The sequence below is a fragment of the Ursus arctos genome, unplaced genomic scaffold (assembly GCF_023065955.2).
Source record: "Ursus arctos isolate Adak ecotype North America unplaced genomic scaffold, UrsArc2.0 scaffold_15, whole genome shotgun sequence".
Taxonomy (NCBI): Eukaryota; Metazoa; Chordata; class Mammalia; order Carnivora; family Ursidae; genus Ursus; species Ursus arctos.
The window spans coordinates 30,011,921-30,031,620 of NW_026622819.1; the positions used below are offsets into that span (position 1 = coordinate 30,011,921).

Genomic DNA, 19,700 nt, shown 5'->3' on the forward strand with positions numbered 1-19,700 from the left:
ACTATAATCACTAGGCACAGATGACTATTGAACAAATGAAATGTGGCTGGTGTATTTGAAGAGCTAAATTTTACATTTTATTTAATTATTTCAATTTCAGCAGCCGCCTGTGGCTAGTGGCTACCGTATTGGACAGTGCAGATCTAGATAATAGTCTATCAGACAGAAACGTAAAAACTGGGAAAAGCATTGGGTCCCAAGAAGCAGGCTGATGTGTCAACAATGTAAAGAGAGAACTGAAGCTTTCTATGAGTTCCAGACCCTTGTAACTACCTGCCTATTTGACATCTCAAAGACTCTTCTAATTGAATCTGTTCAAAATAAAAATCGTGGTCCTCCCACAGGGCTAATCCATCATTTTCTCATCTAAATATCTCTCAGGTCCATCCTCTTGTCCCATCTCTACTGCCACTTCTCTAGTTCAAGCTCCTGCCTGGATTAATGCAATGGTCTCCAACTTTTTTTTTTTTTTAAGATTTTATTTATTTATTCGACAGAGATAGAGACAGCCAGTGAGAGAGGGAACACAAGCAGGGGGAGTGGAAGAGGAAGAAGCAGGCTCATAGTGGAGGAGCCTGATGTGGGGCTCGATCCCATAACGCCGGGATCACGCCCTGAGCTGAAGGCAGACGCTTAACCGCTGTGCCACCCAGGCGCCCCTCCAACTTCTTTATACTGTTTCTAGAACAATCCTTCCCAAATACCAAATCTGACCAGATCACCCTCACCTTCATGCAAAAGGCCCCAAACCTGATTGTGGCCTAACACATTTGGTCCCTGCCTCCCTCCTTCATCCCATCTTTTACTGCTTTTATCCCTTTATCTCTGTTGCAAACTTACTTACCTTCGTACTGTTCGTTAAACCATGTGGTTGTGAATGGAGAGCAGGTGGCATGTACAGATGACATTAACATGCATGTGTGTGTGTGTGTATGTGTGTGCGGTGTGACCAAATATTATACACTACTGTCTTCTGGTTTCACTAAAATTTGAGGAAGCTTCCAGAGACACTGTGCAGGTGCCTCTAAGAAATAAAAATAGACGCTTTTATTTAGATCTATCTTTGTTCAACATAAGTTTTAATTAACTAGAAGGCTTTCAAAGAGACTCAGACCATGGACATCATTATAACTGCGTTAGTGTGACCGATGCAGGTACAATGTGGGAAAGCAGCATATTTTAGCCCTATCATATCCCTTGCTAACTAGGTCATCACAGATCCAAATCAGAGTGAAGATAAGGAGCCATAACTTAAGCTCTTTGAAGGTCATGGTCCTTGGTGTGTGGGTGATGTCAAATACGTGGTAAAATAGTGTCCGGCTAGAGGTAGAGGAGTGGATTAAGAGAAGACTTTCTTCATGCCACTATTTCCCCTACTAAAGTTGGCACTTCGGTCTCACTCACTTTCGTGGTATTTTTTTCCTTTTTTATTTGTTGTTATTGTTAATTTTTCAAGGTGTTTCAGGAAAATTTCATTATCCCCAAATATTGTTCAGGCTGAATTGTCTTCTTAGGAAAAAGGAGACATGCTGTTGGCAGCCCTAGCTCTAAGCCGAACTAAGCTGACAAAGTTTGTCTTCAAAGGTCCTGATGCCTCCTCTTGGTATGTTTCCCTTTGTAGGTACTTTCAAACTCTGGTCCAGGAAGGAAAGTGGTTGTATCCAAGGGATCGTTAGTCACAGCTGAACACGATTTTAATATATGCATTTGATTTGTGAGGACCTGTTCCAAGATCCTAGCCTCTCACAGGAGGACTGGCTGGGATTCCTAACGTGATGGGAGACTGAGTGCTGTCCAGGAGTCTTCTATGATTTTACACAAGTCCACTGCCAAATGCTAGCTTGAGCAGCATGTCAGGACAACCAGGTGTCTATGACAAGATGGTCTGGAATGGTTCAGACCAACTAACTGGTTTACAAGATATGCCTTCCCTTGATATCTCCATCCTCCCATCCCTGTCCCTTTGGGGGCTTCCTTAAGGCAAATGAATTCCCAACACTGCTCAAAACAGTCTGTTCTTGACTTTACAAAATATAAAATAGTATTTGCCATTTAAAGAAGGGCTGATCTGAGTTAAATTTTTTCTATTGTCACAGTGCATGAGAATCTCTCGGGCAAGTTATTAAAAAATGGAACTACATAGGCCCTAAGGCCAGTAGTTCGGATTTAGCAAGCGGCCTACGGTGGTGATGGAACTGGGGTGGCGGTAGGGGGGGCAGCGTTCTTAAGTTTTTAAAAGTGCCTGAGCCTATCCTGGTGTAGATGATCCACAGGCCATGGTGGGAGAAATAATGCCTTGAGAAATGAAGGGGAAAAAGAAAAGTTTATAACAGGTGTCAGGTGAGGTATTTTGAGGTGATGAAAATTTACTTCATCTAATGGAAAACCCAGTTCTATTTAGCAACTTAAAAGAAAAGCCAATTTTTAATTATTAGAAAGAACATAGGAATGTGTTAAAAATGAATGTTCTAGGCTGACTTTGTGACCATATCAGAAAATCTGATTATATTTTTCACAAAACTATCTGAAGCAGGCAGTTGCCAAAATTTTGAGATGAATTATAATTCAATGAATTGATCAATGAAGCCTGAAACATTTTGTGATGTTGTACTTGAATAGAATTACAAAAAGTTAAAATAATAACCTGTTAAATTATTTGAATCAAAAGAAAGTTTGGTGAGTTTTCTTCTACTAAGAGGTATTCCTATCTTAATAAAATCAATGTTGCTGACTGTTTAAATCATTTTAAGTTGCTAAAAGGTGAAAAATTGAAAACAAAAGTTAAATGGGTTATTTTGATGAGTTTGAATGAGACTATCCTAAACTATTGGGTAGTATGTATAATTGATACAAATTTCTCTTTTTTCTGTTCTTTCACAGACTATGAAAAGGTTAGCTTTCTTGCCTTTTCAAGAAATTCCCAAAGAATTTTCACATTGGATGATTAGTCCATTTGATAGAAAGACTAATTTCATATTTGCAGAATATGCTATTAAATGTGCTACCGTTATTGAAAACTGGGCTTTTCCTTTAATATTCTGTGTTAAATCAAGATGGAAGTAACTTCCATCAATTTGCTGGTGTAACAAAAAAAAATCTTCAGTAAATGTATGTATTTCTTGATGGTTCACCCTTTGCCCCCAAATTTATTTTAATGGTGTTATCGAGAGATACTTGCTGGATATAAATTTTGAACCAGGGAATTCTCTGAGAAGTGAGAGATAATGCACAACCTGTTGTGACCTAGTTATAAAAATTTATAGAAATTACTTCTATCTCATTTATCAAAAATTAATTAATCTCTACCCAATGGATATCTGTCAACATCAATTTATACATTTTTTTTCACTAAATGGAAAGCACTTTAAGTAAAAACAATATTGACCCAACTTCAGTTGACTTCAATTCCAGCTTATATTCTGTTGACATTTATACAGTAAGATTCCAGACTGAAGAGTATATAACTTTTAAAATTCCAAATAATAAATTATATGTCATTTAAAGCACTCAACACATTTCTCAAGGCTCTTTCTTTAGGTCTTTTAAATCCTTAGAGATAGGGGAAAGTATTCATTATATATAAACATTGTATTTCTTGTAACCTAGTTCAAAAAGTGAAAAACCTATACAATTGGCTTCTTTAGGACATTTGTCTTATTTATTGTTATTAGGCGCAGACTCTACACTGGCATACACACATTACCAATCCTTATGAATGGTTGAATTTTTCAGTTTTTTGACATCATGTAAACCCAAACCTTAGATGATTCCTTCAAGATGACCCATTAGGTTTTTTCTGATATTGATGCTTTACAATGGTTAAAAGTCCTATTAATGTTTTCCCCCTTAGATACATGATTAAAAGTTCCCAGTCAAGATGGCAGGCTGACTACATGCTGTAGTAAGCTCTGCTCACCCCAAATCTCTAGAAATGCTGCAAAAAGAAAAGTGATTATAACAAACACACATGCAACCATAAACATACTGGAAAACAAGAAAGTAAAGACCTAGTGGACGAGAAGCCATGAGGAATCCCTAAAAGATAGATTTATTTTATTTTTTTAAAAAGATTTATTTATTTATTTTAGAGAGAGGAAGAGAGAGAGGGAGAGATAGAGAGAGAGAAGGAGAGAGAATGAGTGGCGCAGGGGAAGAGGGAGAGGGAGAGAGAGAATCTCAAGCAGATTCCTGGCTGAGTGCCAAGCCCAACACGGGATTTGATCCGGGGACTTCGAGATCATGACCTGAGCCGAAATCAAGAATCAGATGTTCAACCAACTGAGCCACCCAGGAGCCCCCCTAAAAGGCAGATTTAAAGAGAGATCATCTCAAAGAGGAAATAGAATCCCAATGAGAAGACAAGAGAGAGGGCCATAAAGACTGAGAGCTCACCCAGAAGGCTCTATACTCAGAGACGGAGAATGCTGGGGGCAGCAAGGGGCCCAGGGGAGCACTTGGGGGAGCAAAGCACTTATAGCCAGGTGGTTGGACTTCTGCACAACGGGAATTGAGAGAATGACGAAGCTGAACAGAGCTCCAGCTCAGCAATGTCCAAGAGGAAAGGGCTGTCCTTGGCAATGACTAGCCAGGAAAGGGCTCATTCAGCCACTCCCTCACTCCGCTGAACTCGGGCTCTTCGTTCAGGCAGGGGGCACAAGCAGAAACAGCAAACCATCTAGCTGAATCTCCACTACCACCTGTACACAAATAAAGACGCTCCACTTTCCAGAAAAGCCGGTGCCGAGAAAGGAGGACTTGAGTCAACAAATAGTAGAACTCACACTGAAAGAAAGAATGATGTGGCAAGAGAGATGCAAAGAGATATTGCACCTCAAAGGATCAAGCTGATACAGTGATAATGAAAATCTTTTATGTGTGTTTAAATAAATTAAAATGTGATTTAACGTCTGCAACAACTGGCCGACATTTTTTCTGGCATTGACTGATTCCCGAGGTAGCTGCTTTTGGCCACCATCTGTTAATCACCTGTTTTTCTTTTTTTTTTCCTTTTTAAAAGATTTTGTTTATTTATTTGAGAAAGAGACAGAGAACAGAGAACAAGCAGTGGGAGGGGCAGAGGAAGAAGGAGAGAGAGTATCCCAAGCAGACTCCATGCTGAGCGCAGAGCCTGACATGGGGCTCGATCTCACGACTCTGAGATCACGACCTGAGCCAAAACCAAGAGTCAGATGCTTAACCGACTGAGCCACCCAGGTGCCCCACTCACCTATTTTACAATAGGGTCTTTATTTGAGCATTTCTCCTTTCCCCCTTCTATAAATGTAATTAAGTTGCGGCCAATGACTTGAGTCTTTATGATATACTAGGAACCCTGCTAAATACATTTTGGCATGTTGTACATTTCTGTTTAATCCCCACAATAACCCAGCAACAGAGGAGACTAATCTCTATTAACAGACAAGAAACCTGAGGTAGGGGCGCCTGGGTAGCGCAGTTGTTAGGCGGCTGCCTTCGGCTCAGGGCGTGATCCTGGCGTTCTGGGATCAAGCCCCACATCAGGCTCCTCCGCTGAGAGCCTGCTTCTTCCTCTCCCACTCCCCCCTGCTTGTGTTCCCTCTCTCGCTGGCTGTCTCTCTGTCACATAAGTAAATAAAATCTTAAAAAAAAAAAAAAAGAAACCTGAGGTAGAAGGGGGCTAAGAACCCTCCTTGGGGTCCACAGTAACTGTGGGACCTTGTATAGGAATCCGAGGATCTCTAGCAACAAAGCCTCTGCTCTGAACGCTCCCTGATGGAAAACAATCGTGTAAACTGTGCTTTTCAAAACCAAAAGGTGCACCTGTCTTTATAATACATCTCACTTCTCATAGATCACTGTGTGCTCATGGTGCTGCCTGCAGGCTCTTCAATCAACTTTGCAGCAAGATTAAAAACAAGGTTCCAGCTTACAAAAATAGTGACAAGCTCGAAAAACTACCTTTTTTTATCTATGCCACAGTCACCCTCTCCTTTTGTCGTTAGACTCACAGATGCAGGAATTTGTCTGCAGCATCAAAACCTGAGAGCGTTTTTCTTCAGACTCGTATTCCTTTGAAGAGCAACCAAAGAGCATTACAGAGGAAAGGTGCCCTTTAGTTTAGTTTAGGACAACCGCCTCGCTTTCTTTTTCATTGGCTAAATTTCTTTTAAGTGCTATATTAACATAGGCCTATTTTAAAGGTTAGATACGGAATACACAAAACATCGTTGAAGGGAAAGATGAACGTTGTTACCAAGTGATGCTATCTCCATGGTGGGGAAACGAGGCCAGTAGAGTTGCACTTGAGCAGTGACCAGATTGAGAGCAGAGAATCATCCGGAGCTTTTGATTCTGCTCATCCCTTAGCCCTCCTGGTCAGTTTGGGTGGAGGGGAGCGTGGGGGCTCGACCAAGCACGGAGACCTCCCAAGGGAACAAGAGCAGTCACGTAGGGCAGGACTATGAGCTCCCTGGTCCTCCTGGCCTCCCTCCATCAACAAAACAGCAGCTCTTACAGTGGTGCCCAGTTATTCAGACTTTCTAAGGCTGTTTATCTTAGGGAGCACTTGCGTTTTTTTCTTTGCCTTGCACACTACCAGTAGTGCCAAATGTGGGTTTTTAATTTGATGAATAGTAATCCTATGTGCCATGTAAAAACACTGTGCTGAGCTAACCTGAAGGCCGCTGTGTGGCAGAAGGGGAGAAAAGAGATGAAAATAAAAGGGAACAGAAAACAGAAAAAAGGAAGAAAGGAAAGAGGGGAAGAGAGTGGCAGAGTCTTTGGTTACAGGTGTTCTGTGCGAGGAGCCCTACGCTCTTCTAGGAGGAGTGTCTGGGCCAGCTGGTTGTGGGCCAGCCACCAGTCAGCCGATGTGCACAATTTAACCCTCACTGTGAAAAGAGTGAACTAGCTAAAGCCCTCTAAGGGCTCCAGATACCCTTCAGGGACCCCTGGCTGTCTTTGTGATCCAGCAGCTAGCAGGTGAGTGCCTGACATGGGAAAGAACCTCTAGGATTCTGGTACCAGCCCTCTAGATGTTAGATATTTGAATAGCACTTCGCACTTTCCCTAACTAAGCAAATTTTTAAGATGAGCTATAGGATACTGCCTGTTTGCTTAAACAGATCACTCCCTCATTTCCATGTTTGGATGTAATCACCAACTTTCAGTGTCCTATCTCAGTGTGATAGCATTTCTTTTGTTTTCAGAAAAATACCTATGGCTTAGAAACCCTTCTTCTCCCCACCATCCTCCTTCCTCCTCCCCAACTGTAATAGCTCTCACAGCCTGCAGTGTTTCTTAATGTGGTCCAAGGACAACCTGCGTTGGAGCCATTTAGTGATGTGGATAAGTATCCCAATTCCTGGGTCCCATGTGGCTTCTTGAACTAGAAACTGGGGGTTTTCTTATGCAACTTAAAGTCTGAGAATCTTGGAAAGAGTAAGGCCCAATTTTAATGTTTCTTGCTCCTTTTGAATATATGACACATACATTGTTGATCAGAATGTCTATCCATTTTGGCCATCTTTCTCCTTAGAGACCCATCAGGTGTCATAATGTCAGAATGGTCTGGAACACATGTAAGGAACATCGGTTTTCATGGGTATCCTTCTAGTATTTTAGTTCAGGAAAGAATCTGAAAACTTTCAATTCCCAGGTCTGGTAGAAGAAAGCCACTTTCAAGCACTCTTGTTTTTTAGGGATCCCTGGTTATCAGTCATTGAAAACAGATAAGAAGGTCAAACAACCTGACTATCACTCCAACTTGGAACAATTCAGTTCCTGTACTTCCACTGGGATTGTCCAAACTCCCCTGGGCATATTCTATTCATCAACAGCTTGTTCCTGGTAATACAATGGCCATTAATAGTAATATACAATAAAACCACTTCTTCCCCCACTGGCCATCCCCCTCCCATTAACTCCTTCCACCCTCATAAGAAATGGGGAGGTAACCCGTGAATAAAGAACTGCTTATATGCGAAGGAAGGTAATAGTTGAGTGTAAGGTTTGGATCACAGACAGCTGAACTATTCTGAATAAGTAGACAGAGAGTGTTCTCATTCTTCTTTGCCATTAGGAAGGAGGGCTCAGAGAAATAGGAAAAGAAAGGTGAACCACAGGGGATGGCAGGGGAGCCTGAGCTGTAAAACCCCTTTCTGCTTTTGAATTTTTAGCCTAGTTTTAAATTTCTAGCCTCGATGCAGTGTAAATAAACTTCTGGTTCTGACACCTTCTCTGACGTCTGTCATGCACACCAATGCCTTCAATGAGGGGTTTGCGGTGAAAACTAAGGAAAGACTCCAAGTCTTGTTTGGGTGACTTCAGTACAGCGCAGGGGCAGAGAGGCAGTTCCTAAACTGATGCAAGTTAGAGGAGGCTGGAGCTGGAAGCCTGAAGTGACCTTGAGAATTCAAGCCGTGTGCACATTCATTGATCTTCCATGCAAACCATTCGATTTTTCCATGAAACATGGGCTGGCATTTGGCATCAACTTTATCGAGATTTTAAGGAGCACACCAGCAGCTTTTCTATTTTCTGCATTAGGTTTTCCATTTCAAAATCATGTTGGCACGTATAATTAACCACGGTTTCTTAGTAGTTCAGAATTCAGCAACCTCTTTGGTCCTCATGCCTCCATAAATCTCAGCATTTTCTGTAGGCTTTACTAACAGGTCTCATTGACCCAAGAAAGGAGATTTGCAGTGATAATATGGAAGAATAGAAAAGAATAGGATTAAAAAAATAATCACTGCTTGAGTGGCTTTGTTGGCTGAGTGTCTGTCTTCGGCTCAGGTGGGGTTCTCAGTGTCCTGGGATCGAGCACCGTGTTGGCTCCCTACTAAGTGGGAGTCAGCTTCTCCCTCTCTCTTTGCCCCTCCCCGCTCTCACGCTCCCTCCCTCTCTCTTTCTCTCTCTCTCAAATAAATACAATCTTAAAAAAATCATCATAGCTTAGAAGATAAGAATGAAGAAGAAAGCAAGAAAATAGGAGGGAGGCCAATGGTTGGGGGAGTGGTGGAGGTGTCGTTTGCTGGGTTGAGTGGCACAGGCCATCTGTCATAGACTGAATGTTTGTGTTCCCCAAATTCAAATGTTGATATGTAATCCCCAGTGTGATGGTGCTAAGAGAGTGGACTTTAGGAGGTTGTTGGGGTCATGGCCTCATGAATGGGATTAGTGCCCTTATAAAAGAGACCCCAGAGAGCTCCCTCATGGCTCTGCCATGGGAGGATGCAGTGAGAAGACAACCAGAAAGTGGGTTCTCACTAGACACCAAATCTGCCAGCACCTTGATCTTGGACTTCGCCACCTTCAGAACTGTGAGAGATAAATTTCTGTTGTCTCTAAGCCACCAGTATTTTTGTAATAGCAGTCTGGACTAAGATACGACATCACCTTGTAATAGTCCGCACGGCCAGTTGGTCCATTAGATAATCACGCAGAGTTAGTGAAGAAAGCATGAGTTCCCAACAGGCAGATAGAGATCTAGCAGAAGATCTAGAAACCTCATCTCCTGGGGCGCCTGGGTGGCACAGCGGTTAAGCGTCTGCCTTCGGCTCAGGGCGTGATCCCGGCGTTATGGGATCGAGCCCCACATCAGGCTCCTCCGCTATGAGCCTGCTTCTTCCTCTCCCACTCCCCCTGCTTGTGTTCCCTCCTTTGCTGGCTGTCTATCTCTGTCAAATAAATAAATAAAATCTTTAAAAAAAAAAAAAAGAAACCTCATCTCCTTGCATGCCACACAGCCAGATCACAATTAATTTCTCCCCAGGAGGACTAAGGACTCAAGGCTTCAGAGAAATCAAAGACAGCCTCTTTCTACAAAATAGTGACGTTTCCTGTCTATTAAACTGCTCTATTGGGTCTAGAAAAATCTTTTTAAATTTAGAGTAACATGAACGACTGAAATTATTTTATAAACATGATTTATCCTCCTTCCACATGAAACTGCTTTTAAAGAAATGGCTGAGGAGAAAGTCGCGCGCGCGCGCGCGCGTGTGTGTGTGTGTGTGTGTGTGTGTGTGTGTGTACAACTAAAGTTCTGGAGAGCAGGGAGAAGAAGGGGGTCTTGGAGAAGCCACAGTCTAAACCCTCAGTAACTGAGAGTATATGGGTACAGCAATTTCTTTAAGGTGACAATTTGGAAGAAAAATAGAAAATACTGTAGGATTTAAAAACAAACCACCACGAGAGGCTCTTGTGGTATCAATCTAGGATTCTATCTCCACTTAAAATAGAGGAGCAAAAAAAATTTTTTTTTTCTAGAACAAAGGGAATAAACACTCAACACAGTTTGGATAGCTGTGGTATTTATCTGCCTTGCAATGATTTTGGACAGGTTTTTAGTTGCCTGGTCGTACTTATGATATCACTACACAGGTTGCTCTTGAAAATCAGGTGAGCTACGTTAGGGTTCTGAGAACTAGAAGAAACCCAAGAAAAGAGTGGTGTTCTGCGGCAAGCCCCTTTTCCTGTGCCTCCCCAGACCGGCTGCCACCCCTGGAAAGACACAGGCTCGGTGCCAGGCGTGTGCCGCTGGCTGAAATGGCAGTTGTGCTAGGCGACAGTGCAGCTGCTGAGGGATGCCGACTGCTTTCACAAACACAGACTGCTGTTTCTGCAGCACCACTTCTTGCTTTGGGGAAAGAAAAACCTTGTATGGTTTTCTGTTCAGATTTTTTTTCTGTAGCCAGATGTCTCACCTTCAGTTACTTTTTTCCTGATAGTATCTATCTATCGCTGTTGGCTGTTCTGCATGTTTTTTCTACCTTCACTATGCCAGACAGAATAAAATATCACCTTTTTTCTTTAGTGGCAATTTAAACGGAAGAGAAATATGTTTTTTTGCCTTTTGCTAGTGGTTAACATGGCAGTTAAAGTCTCCAACTTTTAGACTCTTTCTCTCTTCCTTGTATCTCATGTGTTGGAAAAACAAAGAATCTAGTGCTTTAGATGGTTCTCTGGGCTTTCGAGCCTTGTCATGACTATCATGATTGTGCTTCCTCTAAAAGAATAGGACATTTCCAGGTATATTTGTAAAAACAAGTAGCTGGATTTCTGCTCCTGATGTATACTTTGGTTCTCCAATAATTGGAGTTAATTCTTGTGTTACGTAAGTTAATTTCATTTTGTTTTGAAAATAAAAAAAACCATATGCACAAAGAGGTGTTATTCATAAATATTATAAACCCATAATATTTAGAAATAATTTTCATCAAGGCAAACAAAGAAGGAGCCTTTAGTGGCAAAGGTATATTGTGGAAATCCAATCCTTTAAAAAAGGGTTTTATTTGGCCTGGCTTGGAAATAATTTTAGCAGGTTATATGAGGCAAGATATCTCTTGCCCAGAGAACACTGAATTATAACATTTACCCCTTCTTCCTATCTAGGTTTTAAAAAATTTTAATGTGTGAAAACACAATTAAAAGTAAATCGATAAGAGTCTGTATGTATTTAATTATTAGACTATTACATATTTGTTGAGTTTTAGATTTGACTTTCTTCTTAATTTTCCTTTCTCCTGTAAGTTGCAATTTCATCTTAATGCTTTTACCTTTCTGGGTAAAATTTTAAGAATTAAATAATTTTGATCAAATTTGGTATCTATTAAATCGCTTCATATGCATTTTATACTTTATTTAAGGGTAAGTCAGTCATTGTAAAACAAAATTTATATTTATGTTACAAGTTGCCACGTCTTCTTTGATCTAGCACAAATGCTGCTATGTTGACAATGTCACTGCATCAAGCAATATTTCCATATTTTCTATTGTAAGCTGCTAAAAAATATACCAGCTTCTGCTTGCTTGATCACAGGAAGTTACTACAATAGGGTAAATCATGGCATGTTGCTCCAAACCAGGTTTTACAGAAATTTCTCTTCCCTAAGAGAAGCAATAGTCTCTCTTACAGACATGGTGACTCTCCCTGTAAAGAAATTGTTTCCTTGTAAATTAGATAATAAGGATGGACTATTGTTGTGCTAAAATTAATATTAAAAGACTGGCTGGTGCCTGAGCAGTTAAGAAAGAAGTTTAAAGACAAATGGAGCACTGAGCAAGGAACCAGGAACTTAAATATGATGAGGGGATTTTTCGAAGACCGAATGACTTAGACCCTGAAAAGAGGAAACTACCTTCCTCACAGGTCAGCCCCGGGGGTCCTTTCCTCCTGGCTCATTTTCCTACCCAGTATTCGATTCTTCTGCCGGTCTAAGTATAAACTAATTGACTGTAAAAGGCTTAAACTATGATGACTCTCAGGGAATTCGCAGGTTCTCAGAGGTCAGACACTAACAACACTCCAGAGGTAAAACACCCATCAGGTAGCTGGATCTTCCCCTTGCTTCACCTTGACTGTGACCTGAAGACTCCTCAGAATAGATTTCCGGAGTGGTCATGTAAGCATCTTTGACCAAGCATAGTCCAGAGGATATGACACAAGCCGTGGACACTCACTTCATGTGAGTCTCCTTTCTGCCTTGTGAAGGGTGTGAAGTGATGGTCCCTTTGGAAATATTGCTGACACCTAGATTATAACTGAAATATTTAGTTGCTATTAAGTAATGAGGGAGAAGACTTCCAGGATGTCCCTCCTACAATTCCCGAATAAAATTGTAAAAACAAAATAGGGCAAGATAAATATTATCCCAAAGTCGCTTGTGGTCACCACACGCAAAAAAGGGAAAATAACGTAGTTGGATAAATTTCACAAAGTGGTGGCTAGGGGAAGAAACAGAAGGCTTGGGTGTTATAGGAAGCAAATAAAGCTTTCTACTCGTTCCCCAGAACCAGAAGCAAAACTGGGGGAAGACAATGATTTTGGGAAAACCTGTGACTTCTCCTTCATACACTCCTGGTTGGAGAAGTGAACTCGGGGGTGAGTCAGCACCCTGGGGAAGGTCAAGGAGAAGCCTATAGCATGAAAGCCCTAAATACCACGACAGGATCACACCAGAGTCAGAAAGGGGATGAGCTGCCACGGGTGGGCTTGCCCTGGTATAGGGCCCAAAATAAAATCTCAGAACATGATAACAGCACCCAGCCCCCAAGACCAGCACAGCTATCTTTCACTCCGCAGAAGATGGATTAAAAACAACACTCAGAGCTGGTGAACTTATCATACTGGATTAGAACACGGAGATGCATTTGTCATTTGTCAGCCAGATCAAAAGAAATGGTGTGATCCCTCTGCATATGGAAGAGAAAATCCCTGAAAACAAAGAGACACATCTTCTCTCAGAAAATGCTGGTGATGGAATGATTGACACTGACATATCTTGGCTAGGTTTTTAAACCTTAAAGACAGAGATTCCTTTGGGAATAGAGACAGAAAATATAATCATTTTTCAAAGGGGAGAATTGAGGGTGGTCTCAGACTGCTCCAAAGTAAAATTAAATGCCAGGATGTAAAGATAAAGACCATGTAGATTGCTAATAACAATGATAAAAACATTAGATTAAAAAAGCCCAAAGGATGCTGTTGGGATAATACAGTGGGGAACAGGCTGTTCGAGAGAACAGGGTTTAGACGGAGGAGCTGGTTTATCTTAGAAGAGTGGAAGTTGAGAACTTGAGGAGAAAGATGAAGAATAGGAAGCTCTTTAGACTTGCCCAGGGGCTTGTGTGGGTAAGAGAGGGGACGCTCTTTCAGAGGCATTTCTGTTTAAGGGTTAAACTCAGGTAAGTTGCCCAACGAATAGTGCTTCCTCAGAAGTTTCAACATAGAAGAGAAGAAAGACCTACAGGTCTTATGGAAAACTGCTTTCCTAGGGACCAAGAAGGGCAAATGAAGTAGAGTGGGCGCAGGCGGGAGCAGAAAGTAAGAGTGGATACCAGCCACGAGGTGCCCCAGGCACCTGGACAGTGAGAAAGCAGAACAACATGGTCCCCTGAAGCTGACCCATGCTTTTGAGAAACTTCCTTTCCAGTCTGTGTACCACAGAGCTTTGCCTCTAGCTCTTCAGTGTTCTGAAATGGCCCAATCTGTGAGATGATTGAGAAAACGAGTCCGGGCATCTGTTTTTTAGGGTATCTTGTTCTTAGACTCCAAGTGCACACTAGTGTATCAGATGTTTGTGGAAACGCTGCTGTTAAGAATCTACTTACCCCTCTCCCAATTTCTTAAATGTTTTTGAGTGTAGAATCCCTTTCCCTTATAATGACTAGGAGCAACACACATTGATGTAACGTGATATATAATATCTAATAAGGCAATTTTAGAGAGTATATGTAAAAAGAGAGTGAAGGGAAGGAGAAAAGAGACCGGTTACGGTGTGTGAAGGAAATCCTGCCCCCCCATCCTTGCTGCTGAAAATAGCCCAAACACCTTTAGGTTCCAAAATGTTGTTGGCTGGATTAGTTGAAGAGTTGCATGAGCAGATAAGGAACGGGGTCAGTCAAGCTACTAGCCCTTTGCTAACACCTGCTGGGACGCTGGCCTTACCCCTTCAGTTGCTTGGGTGCTTAACTGACCATTCTTAAAGCTAACATATGGAAAGTGAGGCTTAGTTTCTCTCCAGTATTAAGAACAAGACCAGAATAAGGGTTGGATGGAATATTTCTAAGCAGATTTATTACTAACACCACATGCAAACCAATAGTCAAGCCAAGGGATCTTAACAACTGAAACTTTGCTGGTTGGGCACACACGGAGGCTTAGGATGAATTCCTCTCACCAGGAACCAAAAGGAACCAGAGAAAAGGTTAGTTCAGAGAACATTTGGATATGTTAGAATTTTTTTTTTTGAAAGTTTAGGCTTTTGTAGCCCCAAACGGTTCTGGGGGGAAAAAAGCTATTAGCTTCATGTTCAGAAAACAGTATGTTATACCCAAGCTTATGGTTTGCCAGTTAAGCCGAGTAGATCTACAATGTAGACCCTGTGTATAATATTCATTTCACATGGAAGCTCTAGTCAACTGAGTGCAAGTCTATGGACAGAGGTTATCTAATTTGTTAAAGTAATTGCTAAGCTATAGAGAATATTAATACTGAATTCTGATAAAATAGACTTTGAAGGGATGACAAACCTGAGCAACTCTTGAGAATATATTATTTATGTGCACCAAATAAATAATGTTAAGCAGACTGGTGTCTGTCTCCATGTAGCTTATAGTGGTATTTGTAGTAAAAAACAAATGAACAAACAAAAAAACAGATGTTTCAACCAAAGAACACACACACACACACACACACACACACACAGAGAAGGAAAAGGATTCTTTGAGTGTCCCTTATGCTTGATTTATTATCTCATGATATCCTGTGTTTCATGAGAGGAAGCCTAGGAGGGAGGATGGTGAGGGGGACATGGGCCCTAGAATCAGAGAGACCTAAGCATCAGTCCCACCCCTGCTTAGTCATGTTATGGCCTTGGGCAAGTTACCCAACCTCTCTGAGCTTTAGTTTCTTCAGAGAATTCTTATTTCATTGGGTTCTTGGGAGGAGTGAACAGGGTAATGTGTATCTGGTATGCAACAAGTCCTCCATAAATAATAAACATTTTAATGGCCAATATATTGGACAAAGATGGTAAAAGATGGAGGGTAGGTATGAGGAAGAGCTTTAAGGAACTGGATGTGAACCTGGAAAGGAAGGAATCAGGTAGAAGCCTAAGAAAATACTGTTAGAGTTTTGCAAACCTGCAGAGTTATTACATGAAGCATTGGTTAATTCGAACACTATACACTTTCTGAATATTGTATATTCTTAATCTTCCTAAGTGGAATGCTACATTATTTAGTATGGTTTCGTAAAAGTAGCAGTGGTGGGATCAGGAGTCAGCAGACCTGCCTTTCAAGAAATTCTCCATGTTCAGAAAATAACACATGTGACACATATGCAAGGTTATTTTTTGTAGCGTGATTTCAAACAGAAAAAGTTTGGAAATAATGCACAATGTTCAATCAATTAGGTGGGTCATTCATTTACCAGAATATTATGCAACTCTAAGGAATATTCAATTACCTCTTATTAAAATATGAAAAGATATAAAAGATTTTTATAATTTTGTTAAAAACAAGGATCAAAGCATTGCATATAATATTTTACTTCTTGAGTATAAATTTGGGGGAATTAGTATCTATATTTATATTTGCTCACATAAACCTAAGGAAACTGGATGGACACAGAAATTAAGAAAAGTGGTTTTTGTGGGGCAGAGGCTGACAGACAAGGACTGTATGCCATTTTATACTTACTGGTTTTTTGTTTTTTGGTTTTTTTTTTTTTTTGAGCTAGATGCAATTTCTATTTAAAAAATAAGTTAAAAAAAATTATGGGGGGCCTGGTGGCTCAGTTGGTTAAGCATCTAACTCTTGGTTTTGACTCAGGTCAGGACCTCAGGGTCATGAGATTGAGCCCTGCTCCGTGCTCAGCTGGGTGTCTCTCTCTCCCTCTCCCTCTGCCCTTTCCCCCTCTCTCCTTCTCTCTCTCTTTCTAAAATAAATAAATAAATAAATAAATAAATAAATAAATAAAATCTTAAAAAGTGAAAAAAAATTTAAATGCTTGCAAAAATGTGAATGCTTTAAAGGGGTGTTATTCATAATTTGAAGTTTGGGATCAGATTGCTTTATCCTGACACTAACCTGAGGTCAGTTCAAATTAAGAAGGATTGAGTTTTGATTTGTAAAAGCGGTGGATGAAGAGGGAACAAGGTCCCTTTTGGAGCATAATACATCCCAAGGGATCAGAGTTGGAGGTGGGGAACATTATGAGAGGATTTAGAGTCTAAATTGTGTCCTGGGGCACCGGAGCAGTGGGGAGGCAGGTCATGATAGGGGAAAAAGGAGAAAGAGGGCAAGGATCCACTCTGCCTACTAGGCAATTTTGCCTGGGTCCCTTGGAACTTTATTGCACTGAAAGCTCAGTACTGCCCTTGCCAGAACCATAGAGCGAGAGGACTTCATTAACATTTCAACAGCATGACACCAGACAACCAGTGACTGTCACCCAAACCTGGGAGCTGAGTGGAAATAAAGATGGAGCACGTGGAAGAAAACTCCCAAGGATTTCTGCTTAACACCACCACAGTTTCCCTGGTCTGAAGTTAGAGCCATAAGATGGAGGTTATGATAGCTAACTTTTTATCCGAGGCACAGAGGAACTAAGGGAAGGGATCTTTTAGAAGTTTTCACAAAAATAACATTTCTGAGTTATGGACCAGTATTAACATGAGAAGGTGACAGGGAAGGACACAAGTATAATGGCTGAATTTTTCTAGAAGACGGATGATCATGGCATCACTTCAAATGTGCTTTCTACATGATAGATTAACGGGGGGGGGGGGGGTTGGATCACTAATCTGTTGTTTAGCAGCCAGAATATTGATCTATTGCATGGTGATGCATTGTAAGCGATATATTGCAAGATGTTTTTGCAAAGCTGGAAAAGAAAAACCACCTTTACACCTAGAACTTCTTTAATTAGGCCATAGTTTTATAAGGGAAAAAATATGTCTGATAGAGGTGTGGTCCCTATGCCACTCTGTATAGGCATCCTTTCTCCACCTTCCCCAACAATAAACAATAATTGCACATAATTGGCCTAAAATATTAATCGTTTCAGGCATAAATGAGCTTCTGTCATCACTGTGCGGGGGTCACCAATCTTTACCAAGTCATTCAGCATCAAATTTTAGCATGTGCCATAGGATCGTCCCATCTCTGGTAGGAAATGAAACTATTTTCCCAGAAGGAGACTAATGAGTCCCTTTGGCTGGCTTACGGTCCTAGTTCTGCACTATTTGAGGAATCAGCCAAGTTCAGAAAGCTTTATCCTTTATCCAGAACACAGCTGAGATATCAAACAGAAAGTGGTGTTTCACGAGCCCTGCTCATCTCTTCTTTGAATATCGGGCTTAGGAAACACATGATGACTTTTCGGACACTGACAATCGCTTGACCGTCTGGGCTGGAGGCTTTGCTGCGAGGGGCCGCTGCCCGCGGCGTGGGGCACAGAGCCGCCTCCCTGGCCTGCACCTGTCGCGTGCCAGCAGCACCCTCCAGTCGTGACAGTCAGAACTGCCTCCAGGCGCTGCCAAACGTCCCCGGGCATCAACACTGACCGAGTTGGAGAGGCCCCGACTTAGAGGGTTATTCATCTTTCTGTCTAGCTCTTTCGCGGTAGTAAGGGGAACACACCTCAGCCTCATTCAGCAGAAATGAAACCCAGCGAAGGATGTAAATGAAAGCAAAACCATTTATCAATCAAATGCATATATTTCCCTCCAGCCGCCAAAGGCAGCCCCTGAGGCATTTTCTCGCAGAACTAAGGATTTTTACCTCTCCGACCTCACCCACCAAAGGAAAAAAAGTGCCAAAGCCGAGTGGCCACATACACAGGGGTACCAGGGAAGGAATCGTTCCTTGGTATAATTTTTCCCCCAGAGGGTCAAACACCCTCTGCGGTAGAACAAAAGCATGGTCACTAGCGAAACGAGAAAAGAACTCACTGTTTGCAGAAGCGGCTGCTCTAAGGAATTTGGTCAGGTCAACATGAGGGGGTCTGCTGGGTTTCGGGGGCGGCGGGCCCAAGGTAAACAAGGGAGGCAGGGGCTTCCGCTTGGGGGTCGCTGCATTCTTGTCTCCCTTTTCCTTGTCTTGACTTTGGCTCCACGGCCCTGTCGCTGTCAACTTAGAAGGCGTCTTAGGGAACTTGGCAGGAGGAGCCCCAGAGGCGGGCTCCTCCTGATTCATTTTGCTCAGGAAGATGTTCTTGGCAGCATCTATCTTCCTATCTTCTCTTTTCTCTTCAGCATTTCTGGGCAGGCCCGGGCTTCCTCTGTTCGCAGCAGGTTTCAGAACCACACCAGAAAAGGGCGAACTGGACATCTCGCCCCCGTGGTCTTTATTTTCCTGGGCGCCGGTTTTGGCCTTGGCTCCTAAGGGAGCCGGGGGTCCTTTGTGGAGAGACGCGTTCTTGGTGGGGCTCTCGTCTTCGTGGGTGTCCTCAGTACTTGGGGTTGGCTTCTGGCCGAAGGCGGGTTTGGGGAAGAGGGGCTTGGGGTCATGGTCTTGGGAGGCTGACAGGAACTTGCCTTTCACCCCAGCCAGCTTGGGGAACGCTTGCTTCTGCTCAGCTTCCGGGGCCGGAGGATGAGACCCCGGCTTGGGGCCTGGTGGCTTTAAGTCATGGTCTTGGTTTGCACTGTGAGGCGAAGGCTTATTCCCGGGGGGCCGGGGAAACACGGGTTTGGCATCATCCTTGGGCACGGTGACGGGCTTGGGGCCTAGAGGTTTCGGGAATCCCACTTTCACCTCGGGGTCTCTGGTGGCCGAGTTTGGCGGCGGTCCAAATCTTTGGCCCACTCCCGTCGGCTTTAGAAATGGGGGTTTGGGCTCCTTGTCAGGCTTTTCCTCAGACGTGGGTTTCACGGCCAGAGGTGGCTTTGGGGACCCAAACTTAGGTACGTTGCTAGGTCCTGCAGGAGGGCTGGCACTTCCTTGGTTGTTGAACAGATTCTTTCTGGCTTGTACTCCCGAAGGTGAGTTTTGCCCAGTGACTTTGAAGGGGCGGTTGCTGACAGAGACCTCTTCCGTGGGGTTGCCCCCTGTGTTAAACTTCGCCATGAGGGACTTCACATCTGCTTTTGTATCCTACAAGCACAGGGAACAAAAACTAGCTGAGAGCCAGAAGTCTTAATTGCACAATTTAAAATACTACACTCTGAAGGGCTTCCTGGTCTGAGGCCTGCGGCGTCGCTGATTGGTTAGGG

The 19,700-nt window shown here is 42.5% G+C and overlaps 1 protein-coding gene across 3 annotated transcripts in view; it reads right to left on the reverse strand.

Annotated features, from left to right (window-relative positions):
• FYB1 (FYN binding protein 1) overlaps positions 1 to 19,700 on the reverse strand; it is a 153,644-nt gene that overhangs the window by 74,208 nt on the left and 59,736 nt on the right. For all 3 annotated transcript variants that reach the window (XM_057312215.1, XM_026506862.4, XM_057312216.1), the window contains exon 2: positions 18,438 to 19,581. In XM_057312215.1, coding sequence (XP_057168198.1) covers positions 18,438 to 19,554 — 1,117 coding nt within the window. In that variant the 5' untranslated portion in view covers positions 19,555 to 19,581. The remainder of the gene's footprint in view (positions 1 to 18,437; positions 19,582 to 19,700) is intronic.